Raw genomic sequence first — 16,597 nt, forward strand, 5'->3', positions numbered from 1 at the left:
TTATATTATTATATTATATTAGAAGAGTGCCTAACCCGAAGTCTTCAGGCAAGATGTGAAGTTATTCGTCATCTTGCAATCAAGGCATCATAAAAAGACAAGCGCGCATGAAATATTCAAGCATCGAAGCTTTTAACCAAGACAAGCCACCGAATCATGAAAGAAAAATTATCTAAAATTGACTACAAAGAAAAGGACTGACGCACATGAAAATTTTCTAAAACTGAACAGCCCCAATTTAAGGTAATCCAAAAGCAATACAAAGTTTTCTTGCCTAATCTCAGTTCTTGGTGTGAATGAATAATTCAAAGCATACAGCATGATGAATTATCAAAAAAAATTACCGATATAATTTGGCTAAAGAAGCCGGGAAAACCCATTCAGTCAGTTTAGGCATCTTGTTTGTGCACTTCAGCAGTATACGATTGCAGCCAATGGTCCAAAGCGTTGCCATTTCCACACTCGCCATAAAACTTGCATTGCACAGGGAAACACAATACTAGATTACAACATAAAGCTTTTGAAGAAGCTAGGGAGTTCCACTTTCTACAGTTTTCAGTTTCTTTTTATATTTCCGTTTTTTTCTGTTTTTCCTTCGACAGAAATCCTTGATACTCCTTTCCCTTTGTTTACGGCTATTTTGACAAAATAGCATAGCGTAGACTAGTGCTTTTTTTTTTTTTGCTGTTGTCTCTGCCACAGCTGCGCCTCTGCTGGTTTGTTTGGATGCTCCAACGTGTGCTTCAACCAGCGTATACAAGAGAAATTTCACCGTCGGATCACTAAGGCCGACTTTTGTCCCCACTCGACGGCCCTTGCATCTTCTACCTGCAGAGTGGGTCGGTGGATATAAGCCACGACGATTAAGATGTATGGATTAACACTACATCCATCCAGAAGATATACGCTTGTTTGTTTTTAATATCATTTGGGGAAAAAAAGTTCTGATGGTATTAAAAAAATTGTTGAACGTAGCTAATGTATATATGATCAGAGATACATTAATAAATGAAAGAAGAAATAATACAAATTATAGACAATTCACGGTATGTTAGGGAACCGGTGAAGCATTTATTTTGAAGCATATTCAACAAGCTGATCAATTGATTTTCTGACTTGTTTCGATAATTTTTAAAATTCAACACGAAACCAGCAAGGTGCGCTTGGGCTAGCCGCCAAGATACTTTCCACGGCCAAGTTGCCAAGAAAAGGTGGACCATAATATCAAGCCCAAAATGAGACAACATGATTGATCGATACACTAAACTTGCATTCGAGTCAATTAGCTTAAAGGTGATATAAACAATTCAATAAACTGTTTTCTAGTATGCCATAAGGTTGCACAGAAAATATTAAGAGAGAAAAAAACTCACAGGGCAGTGCGAGCCATATTGAATGTCAGCAAAGAGAAACTGCATCGCTAGATTCTTCAGGGAGCGACTCCGTCCTTCACTGATTCATCAAGCAATTAAATCTATTATGGGCGATACCAGAAAAGATACTCAGCTGTAGTTAAGTTAACAGGTCAGCAAAGATGTACTTCAGAAAGGGTGCATATTCTGATATGTCTCTTATATCCTTCTTTGGATGACTGAACAGCAATGCCTACACACAAAATTCAATCCACACTTAAAAACATCAATTTTCAGAACAAAAAAATGTATTCTGCAACTTTCAAATGATGAACAACTTTGAGATCACTGCGCAAGGCATGCCCAACAAGGATCCTCCCCTTTGATCAACTCTGCGACCTTCTTCTGAACCATGATGAAATTTTTTGCTGGAAGTTGAAATAAAAGATGATAAAATAATACACAATGAAGCAAAAAAAATTACAAGGTAGCAGAACAAGAAAGTAAATGAAAAACAGAAAGAGGGCCAAAAAACAAGCTAAAAATCAATAAGCTCTAAGAAAAACTATAACTTGTTAAGCACTGTAAGGGAGAATAAAAGATGAAATTTTCATATCTTCAGCATGGCCTCCTAATTCCCATTAATCGCTAATATATTACTCATGAAAACACAAAAGGAAATGTGAAATAGCTAAAAATTACATAACTTAATGATTTAACTTCATGCTCTTACTAAATATCTTATAAGAACGACGATGAATGATCGCAAAAATAACCACATATGTTGAGAAGGGTGTGCAAAAACATCAGGATTAACAGTCGCAACCTTTCCTCAAGTCATGTGGTCGAATTCCACTAATTTGTGCGCGGAAGTCAACTACATAATCCACTGGGCGAACATACTTCCCCATTTGTTTAGCTGCAATACACTGACGTAGATTTAAAAATGAATAAATATATGTATGAACTACTACTGCCATTCTATGGTGCCAGGTTTTAGATTTCATGATGGGGGTGACTCTTGAGGCTCGTTTGAGAGAACCTCACAATCTCGTAATACTACTTATTATTATTTTTCGGAATCAAAGCTGCCATTTTATTCCAGATATCTCATATTTATACAGAGTTTATTCCTATCCTTTCCTTCAGCTAATTCTGGAAAGGGTCCTCAATTATTTCTTAATTATTCTAATCTTTTTATTGAAAGGAAAACTGACTAATAATTAGGAGAAACCGTAGCATCCATCTATTCTTTTGATTCAGCATCATTCTTGAATTTCCCACGAGTATATTTCGGCTTTTTAGACGCTAAACATATGGGTAGTGTCATCGTCCACTCATTACATGACACATATATTGAGTGATTAATCATGACCATTGATCCATACATCATGGTTGAATGAGTAGTTAATTGTGATTTATCTACTCAGCACACGTGTCATGTGTTGAGTGGATAAGGGCACTACCCATGTGGGTGGCATGAACAAAACCGTATATTTCTTGAACAATATTTCTTTATTTTTTTACTGGATCGGCTTCCTTTTAGGGTTGCTTCTCAGCTGCTGATTGTGTTGGTTTTGGGTTGAGTGACCTGTGACAGCCATCCATGCAACTTGGAAGGGAACACTAAACCCCTAAACAATGATAAATCACCAACACTTTTTTTTTTCTGTTTTTGTTGCTTGGTTTTTATGTTAACACAGATGAGTTGTTCGTATTAGTAACAGTCTTCAAAAATCTAAAACAAATGCTAAAAAGAAAAAGATGCAGGTTCTGTTAGCAATCTTTTGTTCACGCCGCTTGCTAACTATGTTCCAAGATGTTTATACATGTCATGTTATAAACAAGTGACAGGCACAACAAGTGAAACTCAAAATACCACTGTGACCCGGTCTAGAGCACTCTTGTTCCCCATCAAGCTGACGCCAACCATTTCACAATCCATAGCCAACATATCTGTGAAACTGTCATATAGATGGTGAGCATGGCAAAACAAGCAAACATACAGATGCATGAAACAATAAATAGAGAAGAAATAACAAAGGAGAAAGTTCCTAAAGAAGCCAAGACTCTTTTCCTGAGCAAGCAGAAGAATTAGTAAGTCCAGCCTTCGGGTTAATTTGCAGTGCCTGATCATAAATATAAAACAATAAAACAAGTTGCAAGATTTTCCCACCTAGAAGCTAGTCCTTCGAATCGGGCTATCTTCTCGAGCTCATCAATAATCGCCGGCTATGCGACGTGTTCACATCAACATATTTTCAATCAAGTTCGACACAGATGAACTAATTGGTTTCCCATGGAAATGCCATGGGTTGGTGCAACGTGAACGTGTGAGTGCTAAAATGAATTTGGTCATGTCAAAACAATGCAATTGGCATCATAAAGGGTACCTGTCTTGTTTCAAAAATGTTTTTTGGAATTTTCGACAACCAAATCTCATGTCGCATCAAATTCATCCACCAACAACAAAAAGCATACAATTTCCGTCCTTTTTTAAAACCAAGATTTAATCAAGGAAGGAACTTACCTGCAATCAGATTATGCAGGAATCAAAGGATTGGGGTTTGAAGCATCAGAATCCTCATTCGACCTCTCCTTCCTTTTGCCTGTAAACCCTGAAAGTTCGAGAATTAAGTAGTTTCCAAAGGTCATAATTAATTCACTGTAAGCCTACAAATACCTACCAAATGTGCTCCCACATGTATATTTTTCGTATTTCTGGTTAACTGAGTATTGGCGCCAGTGTTTTTCAACTTCTGCAAATCAACATACACGGAAAAAAAACTAAAACAAGAAAACATTGGAGACAATACCTCAAGTAACTGAGCCCAATTAGGGTTGAGATTTTTGTTAGGATTTTTATGTTCGCAAACCATTTTCAATTCATCCAGTACTCTACTTTCATCTGGAAGGGGAAAACAAGGAATGAGAAGTATGACAGAACTAGAAACGCACTTTACATGGCACCACAGAAATGCGCTTTTGTAAGAATTTGATCAATTTAAATTTTTAGTGCTTTAAATTGAACGAGACGGAGGAGAGAAAGTTGGCCTCCGCTCAAACCCAACCTACATTTTCACAAATTTCATTATCTATGAGTTGAGTATGTCTTTTGTGAGACGGTATGTAGAACCCGTAAATCAGTCTACGTATAAGCCATGCATAATTCTAGATTTTTAAATTTAATTGACTTCATTGCATGATTATTTTAAATGCATTTCTTTGAAGTTAATTATTTTATTATTTCAGTTCAGTAGTTTGATTTTTAGCATTTCAGTTATTTCAGTGAGGCCGGACCGGAGTTGGAGTTTTGAGATAGAATTTAAGATTCGAGAAATATTTCCAGAAGTTAATTTAGCTAGCAACTAAGTTCATTTAAGTTAGAGAGGGAGGTTTGAGGATTTAATTTAATTATTTGAGGTGATTAAGAAATGAACTCATTTAAGTTATTTAATTAAGGGGTTAGCTCACTAAATTATTTAAAGGATTAGTAAGGCTTTCAAGGATTATTAGTTGACTAGATAACCAACACTTTCCCACTCATTTTATTAGCATAATTTCGGCCCCATAGTTGCTAGGCAACTCAATTGCCAACTCATCAACCTTTTTGACCAATTCTTTGCATGTAATTAGTAGGATAATTCTAGGATTTTTGGGAGCACAATTTAATTAATTAATGGGCACATCCTAGTCTAGATATCAAGGGAGGAAATCGGCCACTACCTCCTAGAAGCATCCACCAACTCATTTGATATCAAACCATAATTCAAAATTCAAAATGAGAAGACTTAGTCTTGATATGATCCTATTATTGTGCACCCTTCTCCTCACCTTCATAACCATCACTCCCCCTCCATCACCACCGAAAATCAGACCTCTTTTCAGTGTAAAATACGTGAGGCATAGCTAGAAATAATAGAGAGAAAAATCGAGAGCTTAGGAAGGAAGAAAAGCAAGCAACTCCGTCTCCTCCGCGCCGTCTCTTCTCTTCTTTTCGTTTTCATTTCAAACGATAACCAGGCATGTCTAGATTCTTTCAAAACCTCAATCAAGTCATATTATCATTTATTTTTCAGTACATGATCAAGATTTATCATTTCAAAAACCGAAATTTTCAGTAGACAAGAAACGAAAATTCTGCACAGATTTTTTATCGACTTCCATGCTTCACGATTGGTATGTTTTGTTTCGATTTCAGGGATGGATCGTTCCAGGGGCTCGAGGCTGCATATGGACATGTACTAGGACATGTTAGGGCCATGTTAGAATGTTTATTTCAGTCCCATGCTTGCTGGAAAAACCGAAATGACAGCAAGTCCCATAGGTGCAGAAAATGGTGTTCGAAAATTTCAGTTTCCTGTCATGAGGGTTTGATCTGATCTTGGCTGCCCTAAGGGCTCTTAGCCATGGTTAGATCACTCCCCTAGCATGTCTAAGACGTGACTAAGTCGTCCTTTTGGTGGCTTGGTCCATGGTGCATCGGTTTTAATCAAATCAACAAGAACAGCCCCTTTCCCCATTCGGCTTCTTCATTGGTTCAGCATATGGTTTCGGTTTTTGGTTGCTTGGTATGGATCTTGGTTGGCCTATGACCCATATCCACGGTTCATACCATGCCCCTTTATGTCTAGATCGTGCCATGGTCAATCAAATGGCCTCTGGAACGACGCAAGACATCGATCTAGGCAAAACACTACACACGCATGCACGTTGGTTCTCGGTTGGAGTTTCGGTTGAGTTTTGGTGTGACACGGATTGTGGCTGGCCTAGGGCCCTTATCCATGGTTCAAATCACTCCTTGGGATGTTGGTAAGAGTCGCTGGTCGGTGGTTCACGCCCCAATGGCCGGTAGTCTCGAAAACAACACAAGATACACGATTGTACAGTTGCTGGAATTTTACAGCAAGTTGCTGTGTCGGTTCGGAGACTCGTTCGAGTTCTCGGTCGGCTTTTAGCCCATGGCCTTGGACTGGACAGTGCCTCATTGAGTTAGGAAGGTCATGTTTTTGACCGTTCGTCATTTGGACCATTTTTGAGGTCGTACGAGAATTTACGGTGCGATGTGCCAAATTGACTCTCGAAAGAGCGTTTCGTGTTTTGGCCTCCATTCCACCTAGATTTCGACCCTATCATTTTAGGAGCATTATTTTATGATTTTTCAGCGTATTTTAATCATGACTATACGTCGGTTCGGTGTCGTTTCAGGTTGGCTCGGAGTCATGATTAAATGCGAAGTCATTAGGCATCATAGTCGCATCTTTTGAACGTAAATTGCGTAGTTGGTCATGTTTAAGCTATTGCATATTTTTCATAGCACAGTTAGGTTGCAGCGAGCCTGGGGACGATCCAATCCAATCCAGTTGGTAAAATTACGGGACATTTTCATTATGCCAGTTATTTATTTTACGTGCATTAAATAGAAAATGATTATTTTTGAGATTTATGCGATATGGCTTGTGGTTCATTCACTATGTGGGAGTGTTATTTTATACGGTCGCCAGTGACCGATCAGTTCAGTATGGTACCACCCGGTCGCCAGTGACCGGCCAGCTCAGTTCAGTTTCAGCCTCCCCGGTAGCCAGTTATCGATCAGTTCAGCTTAGTGCAGGGGCCACAGGCGTAAAACATAATCTCAACAGAAAATTTTACCAGTTATTTCAGTACATGCTCCAAGGAGCAAACATTTTTTTTACTGTGATTATCAGTTCAGTTATGCACGTATTATAATTGCTCAGAACATATTATTTTCAGCATGCCTCAGGACATGATATATTAACACATGCATATTTTAATTCAGATTTTTACTCGTTACCTGCGATATATGCATGCTGAGTCTTTAGGCTCACTAGACTTGATTGTGTAGGTACTGATGAGGCCAGGGCCGAGGGCGGGGACCAGTGAGCCAGCTTGGGTCGGCAGTAGTGGCACCCGAGGACCTCAGAGCAGCAGTTGTTGTTTATTCCGAAAACATTTTATCAGTCGTTGGATATTTTTAAATTGTAATTTTTGGCAAACTTTATTTTCTTTCGCTGTAATATTTTGAAATATTGAACTTGATTCACCAGTGATTTTATGAATGAGGTCATTTAAGTTCTTTTAAAAAGAAAATTTTTAATTTTCCGCAAATTTTCAAGAAGGAGTTTTAGGCCCTTTACACGGTACAACGAATTTTTATATGTGAGATCGATCAACATATCGATATTCACAATAAAAATTAATACTCTTAACATAAAATTAATACTTTTTATATAAACACGTGAGTTTTGCGTAAATGCAGTAGTGTGCATATTGAGTATCGGTGTCTGTGTACATATCATGAACGTATATGATATGACGTTCAGAAAATTCCCAAATTGCTGATCTAATTTCATATTTATTTATTTAATGTCAATTGTCATGTGCAAAATATTTGAACCATATCTACTGATTTTGATGCCACCTCGCTGGATACGTGCATGATTTTGCGAGCCCCGGAAAAGAAAAAAAAATCAATTATAAAACAATTTCAGCATTCCTTCGTAACAAAACCCTCGACCAAAAATGCATCCTTGCACATCCCTCTTGTTCTCTATCTTCCTTTCGGTTTCCCTGTTTTCTGCAAGACCAGAAGATGCTGCTAATTACAGTGGAGACGGTGGCGTAATACCGTCTCCAACCTCTTGTAACAACTGTACCATCTGTCAGTACCCGTGCCACTCTGAGCCACCTGGTGACCTGCAACCATCCGCTGCACCCCCACCACCACCTCCACTTACAGAAGCGAACTGCCCGCCGGCCGCTCCTGTCCAGTGCTGCGGCGGCCAGTATTTGTATCCACCGCCAATGCCGTACTACAACCAACCGCCAGTACCTTACTACACTTACCCTTACAACAATTATTCGGGGTTGCCTGGACCTTCGATGAAGCCCTGTGATGCCGCCACGTGGCGCTATGCTGTATTATCATACTTGATCGTGTTGATTATTTCTAAAGTTTGAAGGAAACAACAAGAGGAAGGTGAGGACTTGTAGCTAGCTAGCTATGCATGCATGATTTCCTTATAATTGTAAATTTTAATTAGTTCCAATTATAAATAAAATATATTTGCTAGGTTAACCTGAAAGTTGATCGATTCAATGTTAAATTGATCGTTTTTAATTTCTGATTATGATATATTATAGTTCTCCACCGAATAAACGTCTTATGTATACGTATTTTTAGACCTCTCCCCTAATTTATTTATTTATTTCTGTCATGTGATGGATTTTGGTTAAGAAAAATAACTTGAAATTCGAACTGATTTGGTTGCGAAAAAAGTGGAAAACAGTATGGATGGCTACTGTAGAAATCATATGATGACATAAACAAAAGGATCTGAGGCACAACATTGAAGGGCCGGCCGGGGATTGGTTTCAAAACCCGGTCCCTTAGATTTATTAGAATATTTTATTTTATTTTCTGATGAATATTATTTTTTTTATTATTGAAATAAAAATTTCTAATATTACAGATAATAAAAATAACAATTATATTCATCAAAACATAAATAATAATAATAAAATCAAGGGGCCGGGGTTTTAATTAGAGAGCCTGATAGAGGCAGAATTAATTCCAACAAGTCAATTAATCTCTTTTGAATTCCAATTCTTAGGTGAATTCCTCCATGCTATCAACCCCATGCTCATAATGATTGACAGATGTTCTGGTTTGATTTCTATTAATATTTACATGAATTCTTGAGGCAATTTTCCTATCAAAGTTCAAATTATTAATGAGTAGGTCTCTTGTGAGACAGTCTCACAAGTCTGTATCGGTGAGACAAATCGATCCGATCAATACATAACATGAAAAGTAATCGGACAATCTCACATTGGTTTTTTTTGTCTAGTTAAGGTTTAAAATTTAATAACTAGTTGAAATTTGAAATTTATTAGTTTTCTAATTCATCAATCAAATGCAACATAAATTTAGTTATAAATCTAACAACTATTTCTTTGATCACTTCTTTTGAGAAAAATTTGCTACTTAAACTTCTTATTTTATTGCCTCCGCAGTAAACATTTTTTTTTTGTATCCTTGCATTAAATATCAAGAAACTGGATGAAATATGACCCACAATTTCGATGCAATCAAATTTATTAGTAATAACAATCTTATCAAAAGGCGTCACGGCAGGCAAACGTGTGGGTGTCTTTTAAAACAAATAACAATTCGCTTAAACAAGCAACGCGTTTCTTACAAGAAAATACCCGAAATTTATGAACAAAGTCTTCTTCATGGTTGCAAGAGGGAGTAGCCCAAATTGCCCAATCCTATCATTTAATACGTCAAGTCTATTTTAATTTGCTCGTGGTATTTCGAAAATGTTATTAGTCAAGATTTTGAAACGTCTGAAATTAAATTTGACATGTGTTTGAAAAGTATCAATAAACATTAATTGCATAATTTTACATTCATTTGAAAAGTATATACCATAAATAATGTGCATGGTGCAAAAAACTTGTTTGTATGGTGCAATAGTGACAAATTATCCCGCAATTTATCCAATAAGGGAAGATTTTTTTTGTTTTTTGTTTTAAAGATAAGCTCGTGTTCAGAGGCGGAGGTACACGCAATGATACCCAGGCTTTATCCCGAGTGGCCCAATTTTTTTAAAAATTTATATTTAATTTTGTATAATTTTGAAATAATATCATATTAGCCCGGATAAATCAATTTAAAATATTAAAAGATTTCAGAGTTTAAAATTCTAACATCGGGCTTAATCATATTTCTGGATCCGATACTGCTCATGTCAACTTCATATGAAAAAATCAGACTTAAAGCTTGTACCACACGCCTTGTAAACCTTTACAAAGCCGCCGATGAATAATTTATGAGTCCACGATTTCTTGGTCAACGATTAAGAACATACAAAAACAACTATTAGAACTTCAATCTTTTGATCTCTACCAAACAAGAATAACCAAACTTTTATAAGAAAGAACTCCAAATCCAGAGCAGCTCATGGTAATCAACCACAGCTGCCTAATCCATTTCGCGATGAAAACTTCGAATATTGCTTCTATTTTTTTCTTTGTCACCATCCTCGTATCATTAGTATCGATCCCCGCTGGAGTATCCAGGCCATTGCCCGACAACGTTTTCGGGCTGATTTCCGATGGGGTGGACGTGGACGGATTTGGCGATGAAAGCCAGTCTTCTGTGATAAAGATAAAAGGGACATCGTTAGATAGTTCATCTCCGGTGGACGAGGAAGGGAAGTGCGAGCAAATGTACGGGTTCTTGCCATGTTCTTACAGCGTAACTGGACATCTGTTCTTGATTCTGGTGTACGAGTACCTGTTGTTTCATGGTGAATCCTATGTTGCCTCGGGAGGGGAGAGAATCTTCAAGATCCTTGGTCCTGGTATATTTGGTGCCAGTGCTTTTCAGATCATAGGATCTCTGCCAGAAGCCTTGATTCTTCTTGGTAAGACGATACAAACTAATCGATCAATCAAATTTTTTATCATTTCTTTAGAACCTAACTGGTTTCTGGTGTATTTTTTTTTACTTGGAACATAGGTATTTACAAATATTTACTATAATATTGCAACAAAGGGAAAGCAATCGCCTCAGTTTTAATTAAAACATTTTTAAATAGGTGTCTTCCAATATTTGAATGGACAAGTGGTGGATAACATTTGCAATCTCTAACAATAATGGTGCCTCTATTATGCCATGATCAACATCAAAAGTCCATTCATCGTGGCCCATTTGAGTTTACTTATTAATTATCAAAAATTTTTTTTAAGATTTTTGGATTCAATTATAAAAAAATATTATTTTTTATGACAATGGTCCGAGCATGTACCGCCATTTGTTTAGAAATTTCTTTTAAAAAAAGAATTTCAAGGGAAAAATGGTTAGATTCTTCGTTCCCGATCTGTTTTCAGCATCTGGGCTATTGAGCAATGAAGAGCTAGCTGAAGAATACGTGTTCACGGGTGTTGGATTGCTCGCCGGATCCACGATTTTACTTCTCACTGTGATCTGGGGGACCTGCATTATACTTGGCAGCCAAAGTTTTCGCGACCCATCACATTTCAATCCTTCGGATAAAAGAAGCCACAGCAGTTTGGAGAGGTTTTTGATGTCAAAATGGCCAGGTTTGTCGAAAAAAACTGGGGTTTATTGGCTTGATTATTTGTGCTTTCTGTTTGAACTTGTTTGGTCTTCGTTCTGTTGCAGGTTACGGTGTGGTTACCGATATGGGCACCAGTGTCACTGCCAGGATTTTGCTTATCTCTGTGATACCATCTATGATCATCCTGATTCCCGAAATTTTTGGTTTGTCTTTGGCTGGAGAACGAGTGGTCGTGATAATTACTCTTTTTGTTTCCATCACTTTCCTCCTTTCTTACTTCTTCTACCAGGTATTCTTTTTTTCAGATATGGTTTTTCTATTGATATCGATGTCTTTCATTCAACTTTCCAGTTTCCTGAAGGTTAATTTCGTCGAAAAAAAAAAAGAAGAAGTTACAAATGCTTGGATCTATGGGAAATTTTGATATTAGCCGCAAAGTGCTTCCCATTGGTTGGCAAGCACTTTGCGCGTTTTGCAAAATAAACTCTTCTACACTATTTGCTCCATCTTACTTTCTGTAGTAACATTTAAATCATATTGATTAGCTTCCTCAACCAGCCATGCAACTTAAACACCTTCTGCAAAATGATACACACACCGACAAGTGGATCGTGTCCTTCCAGTTATAATACTTTTTCCATAAACCGTGCAGTTCTTTCAGCCATGGATTCAAAGGAGACGCCTGCTATATGTAAAGCATGAATATTTAGTGATTGACATTCTAAAACGTGTGCAAAGCGAGACGATGGGAAATCTCTTAACTGTGAATGGATCACCAAATATATCGACGATAAGAAGGTGCTTCCTACTCACAAACCTCAGCATTTTTTTCTTCAGTTTGAAATTCTTAATATCAGTACAAAATTCTCTTGCAGTATATTCAAGGAAAGAGATCGAGATGGAGACAGTCTGATCTCATTCTCTGAGTTAAAAGAATTTCTAAAAGATATCAAGTTCAGAAATTTCCAGTCGGACCAAGATATTATAGTTGCTGATATAATGAAGGACTTCGATGCTGACAGTGACCAGAAAATTACCATGGATGAATTTGTCCACGGAATGATGAAATGGCTTGATGATACCAAAGAAACAATGAATAAAAGATACCACTCGGTAAAATCGCTGAAGGACTTGTACAAGGTAGTTTACTTTTTAATTTTCTGGAACTTTAAGGTTCCGGTTATAAAAATAGCTGATTTGTGACTTGATCATGAGTCCCAACAGGTTCTTAAACCTTGGATTGCAAAGAAAAGGGAGGAACGTGATATGATGAATCGTCTGATCCCAGATATTTTAGAAAATCTTCAAAGCTCAATTTATGGTAACCTTTTGGCAGATGATGGGACTCCGGATGTTCCTGCTATAAAAAGGTATCACTCTTTAAAAAATTAAGTTTTATCAGAAAGATAAGCAGGCTGCGTGAAAGGTCTCATTTCCTGCAAAACTTTTATCCATTCTCATGCACAGTTTCTTGTAGCATTTGGTTTGATTAAACTTCTTTAATACTCTTGAGCAAAGAGTTTGTTCACACTTATTATCACTGCGAAAATCTAGGTTGTTCAAAAAGATCGACCTTGACAAAGACGATTGCATATCATACGATGAATTGAAGCAGTTAATGACAAATATGAAGTTCGGCATGATTACTTATGATGCTGACATTGCAGCATCCAAAATAATGGAAGAACTTGATGCAAGTGGAGATCATTTAATTGACGAGGAGGAATTTGTCATGGGTTTATCAAGATGGCTGAGCACAACTTACAATCCAAAACTGGACTCAGAAAAGACTGAAGAAGACTATTATCAAGTGAGTAAAACCTCTATAATACTTCAAATTCTGGTTTCGGTTGTTATTGAGCAGATGAATATATGTATAATCTGAAAATTTTATGCAGAAAACATGGGAACAGACTGATAAACTCATAGAGGACAAGTTCGTCGATAAATCTCCATTAGCATGGATGAAAGCTATAGGTCTTTTGGTACTCGGGATTGTTGTACTTGGGCTCCTAGCTGAACCTCTTGTACACAGTGTTCGTGCTTTCTCTAAAGCAGCAAATTTTCCATCATTTTTTATTGCTTTTATTTTTATCCCATTGGCTAGCAATGCAAGATTAGCCGTATCAGCTATCACTGAAACCCGTAGGAAGAAGTTACACACTACTTCTCTGGCATTGTCCGAGGTTTGTTTTCTCACCATTAAAGAGGACAAAATGCTCTTTACAAGATAAGAACTTGTTGTTTCCTGGACTGACGTTTTTGTTGAATAACCCAGATATATGGAACCGTGTTCATGAACAATATTCTGGGATTAGCCGTTCTTCTTTCCCTGATCTATTATCGTGGCATGTCATGGAATTTCTCGGCTGAGGTTTTCATGGTTCTAGTAGTATCTGCCATAATCGGATGCTTGTCGAGTTTCAGCACTGTTTTCCCTATCTGGGTGGCACTTTTAGCTTATCTGCTGTACCCATTGTCGTCGGTCCTGGTCTATGTTCTTGGAGATTCTAGCTGGTTTTCCTAAGATCCCCAGGGCAGCAGGTCTTACAAAATCTTCAGAATTTGTAAATCTCACGTGTCGTATTTTATGAGACGTATCTCTTATTACTTTTTATTATGAATATCGGTAGGGTTGACCCGTCTCACAGATAAAAATTTGTAAGACCGTCTCACAAGATACATACTCTTTGTTAAATTCATTTTCATAATTTCAACATTACCCTCTATATTTTCATATAAAGTTGAAAATAAGGAAAGACCATCTTAAAAATCATAATTAAAACTATCAAAATTTAAAATCATGATTTTATTTTGACATTTAATTTAAAAACTAAATACAATGTAAAATATTAAAATATTGTATGTTCATTGATTAGAAATATAACTCACAATAAATTGTTCAAATATTGTATGTTACAATTTTCTTACGGATAGTGGATTCAAGACACATTTTATTGATTTTGTTTTTCTCTATTTTTTTAATTTATTATTTCGACGGTTTGGTTCATCATTAATTTTCACAATTATCGTATATCTCTCCGACAATTATAATGGAATCAAATTGCAATATGTAATAATTTCAAAATGAGTATAACATGTCGTTAATTTTATAATTATGATATTACTTTTATTTGAATATAAAGTAAATTAATTTAAAAAATTGTACGAGTGCGAAAGCACACTCGTTTTATAAAAGATCTCATTCATCATCTATTTTTTGTAGCGTCTAATTTTACTCGTTAGAATTTCAAAAATTACATAAAAAAAGATGTTTGAATTATATAAGCAAATTAAATTTGTAGATTAAAACGTAAATAAGAGTAATTAGTACGACATAATATTTACTAGGACATATTCTAAACATTGAAACTTTAGAAAACTTGTTTATTATTGGATTAGAGTTCTTCAAATTACGGATAATTCGACAAATATTTTTATAACTTATAAACTTTAAAAAAAATTGGGTAAAATAAAATTAGGTAAAAAATTTAAACACGGATTTTAGAGAATTTCTGTTTCTGGGATTCAATGATATGGTTGAGTTCTACTTGGAATGGACCCATTTCCAACCCCACTGAGAATTGATGTTCTCCTGTGTATTCAACTTTTTGTAAAAAGTCTAAAAGTTATAAATCGCCCTAAAAAATCTAATATATCTTTAAAAAATCAGTCACATTTCACCACTATGTTATAAAACTCGGGCATATTTACTCTCCTCTGGTATGGTGTTTGAGTAGGTCTCTTGTGAGATGGTCTCACAAATCTGTATCTGTGAGATGGGTCAACCCTACCGATATTCATAATAAAAAGTAATACTTTTTCATGGATGACCCAAATAAGAGATACGTCTCATAAAATACGACATGTAAGACATTCTCACAAATAAAAATTCGTGAGACCGTTTCACATGAGACCTGCTCATTTTTGTGTTTTGAATTCTTGTGAGGATTTTATAAACACTTGCTTGCTTTTTACACAGGCCTTAATTTAGTTTATAATATATTCGCAATTTTATTACTTGCAACTTTCTCCCGTGACCCAAAAATCGTGTATTTTAAAATTTCAATATATAAATATCCTTTATATTGACAATCATGGATTCCTTGGGGAAAAGTCCAAACCCTTGAGAATTGAATTTATATTGTAAATATGCATAAATACAATAATTTTCTGGGGCCTAATCGACTAGGACAAACGATTTTTATTTCCTCAAATAAAATAAAATAAAATTTTAAATATTGTAAAATCTATAAATCATTATTCTCATCTTATCCACATTTTTATAAATCTTCTTTTGATATTTGTGTTAATAGTGTCAGTCTTTGTCATATTACGCGTGTTACACTTAATATTATTTTAAATAAAACAAAAATTAATGTTTTTTTGAAATAATAAATTTACCAACTTGATAAACAAAAATGTTATTTTTATTATTTTGTAAATTTTAAAATAAATAATATCATTACTAATATATTGGTAATAATAAATTAACAAAAAAATAGTAATAGTCAAAAGGATGATAAGGATTTAAATTATGAAATATAGTAGTAATAATAATAATTTTTAAAAATAATTAATAAATGATCATATTAATGAATTACCATATAAATAAGATTATAATAATAACTAAATCATAGAACAATTTGATTATTTTAAAATTATTTACATATAAAAAATTAAATTCATTGATTAGAAATATAACTCACAATAAATTGAAAGATGTGTATTCTAATTAGAGTAGGTCTCTTGTGACACGGTCTCACGAATCTTTATCTGTGAGACGGATTAACCATATCGATATTCACAATAAAAAGTAATACTTTTAACATAAAAAGTAATACTTTTCATGGATGACCCAAATAAGAGATCTTTCTCACAATTACGACCCGTAAGATCGTTTCACACAAGTCACTGTCTTCTGATTATTATAAAATTCGAATTATGAACGAAATAAAAATGCAAAAATAACTAAAGATCTATACCATACACGTAATTATCGTAGATTTTATAGGTATTTTGTTTCTCGAAGACGAAACTAAGATTTTGACGTGAGATTGATGGATTGGAGAAGATGTCTCCTATTTGTTAAAGATAAATCAAATTAAAGTGAATTTTAATTAGTTTTTTTTT

The 16,597-nt window shown here is 35.4% G+C and overlaps 1 protein-coding gene and 1 pseudogene across 1 annotated transcript; one reads left to right on the top strand and one right to left on the bottom strand.

Moving 5' to 3' along the window:
* Positions 1-146: 146 nt before the first annotated feature.
* Positions 147-4,444, bottom strand: LOC142518487 (uncharacterized; annotated as a pseudogene).
* Positions 4,445-10,191: 5,747 nt separating this feature from the next.
* On the top strand, positions 10,192-14,033 carry LOC142518814 (sodium/calcium exchanger NCL2-like). The gene is made up of 9 exons (XM_075621631.1): positions 10,192-10,807; positions 11,274-11,486; positions 11,569-11,753; positions 12,117-12,262; positions 12,340-12,604; positions 12,689-12,834; positions 13,019-13,274; positions 13,363-13,650; positions 13,743-14,033. The coding sequence occupies exons 1-9, from the start codon at positions 10,342-10,344 to the stop codon at positions 13,989-13,991; spliced, it is 2,214 nt and encodes a 737-aa protein (XP_075477746.1). The 5' UTR covers positions 10,192-10,341; the 3' UTR covers positions 13,992-14,033.
* The last annotated feature ends 2,564 nt before the right edge of the window (positions 14,034-16,597 follow it).

The sequence above is a fragment of the Primulina tabacum genome, chromosome 11 (genome assembly GCF_025594145.1).
Source record: "Primulina tabacum isolate GXHZ01 chromosome 11, ASM2559414v2, whole genome shotgun sequence".
NCBI classification, from domain to species: Eukaryota; Viridiplantae; Streptophyta; class Magnoliopsida; order Lamiales; family Gesneriaceae; genus Primulina; species Primulina tabacum.

Excerpts from the sequence above, each read along its gene's own strand:
- LOC142518814 (XM_075621631.1), top strand. The coding sequence starts at position 10,342 with ATGGTAATCAACCACAGCTGCCTAATCCATTTCGCGATGAAAACTTCG. Across the intron at positions 11,487-11,568 it reads TTTGATGTCAAAATGGCCAG|GTTACGGTGTGGTTACCGAT; the intron begins GTTTGTCGAAAA and ends GTTCTGTTGCAG. Across the intron at positions 11,754-12,116 it reads TTTCTTACTTCTTCTACCAG|TTCTTTCAGCCATGGATTCA; the intron begins GTATTCTTTTTT and ends TAAACCGTGCAG.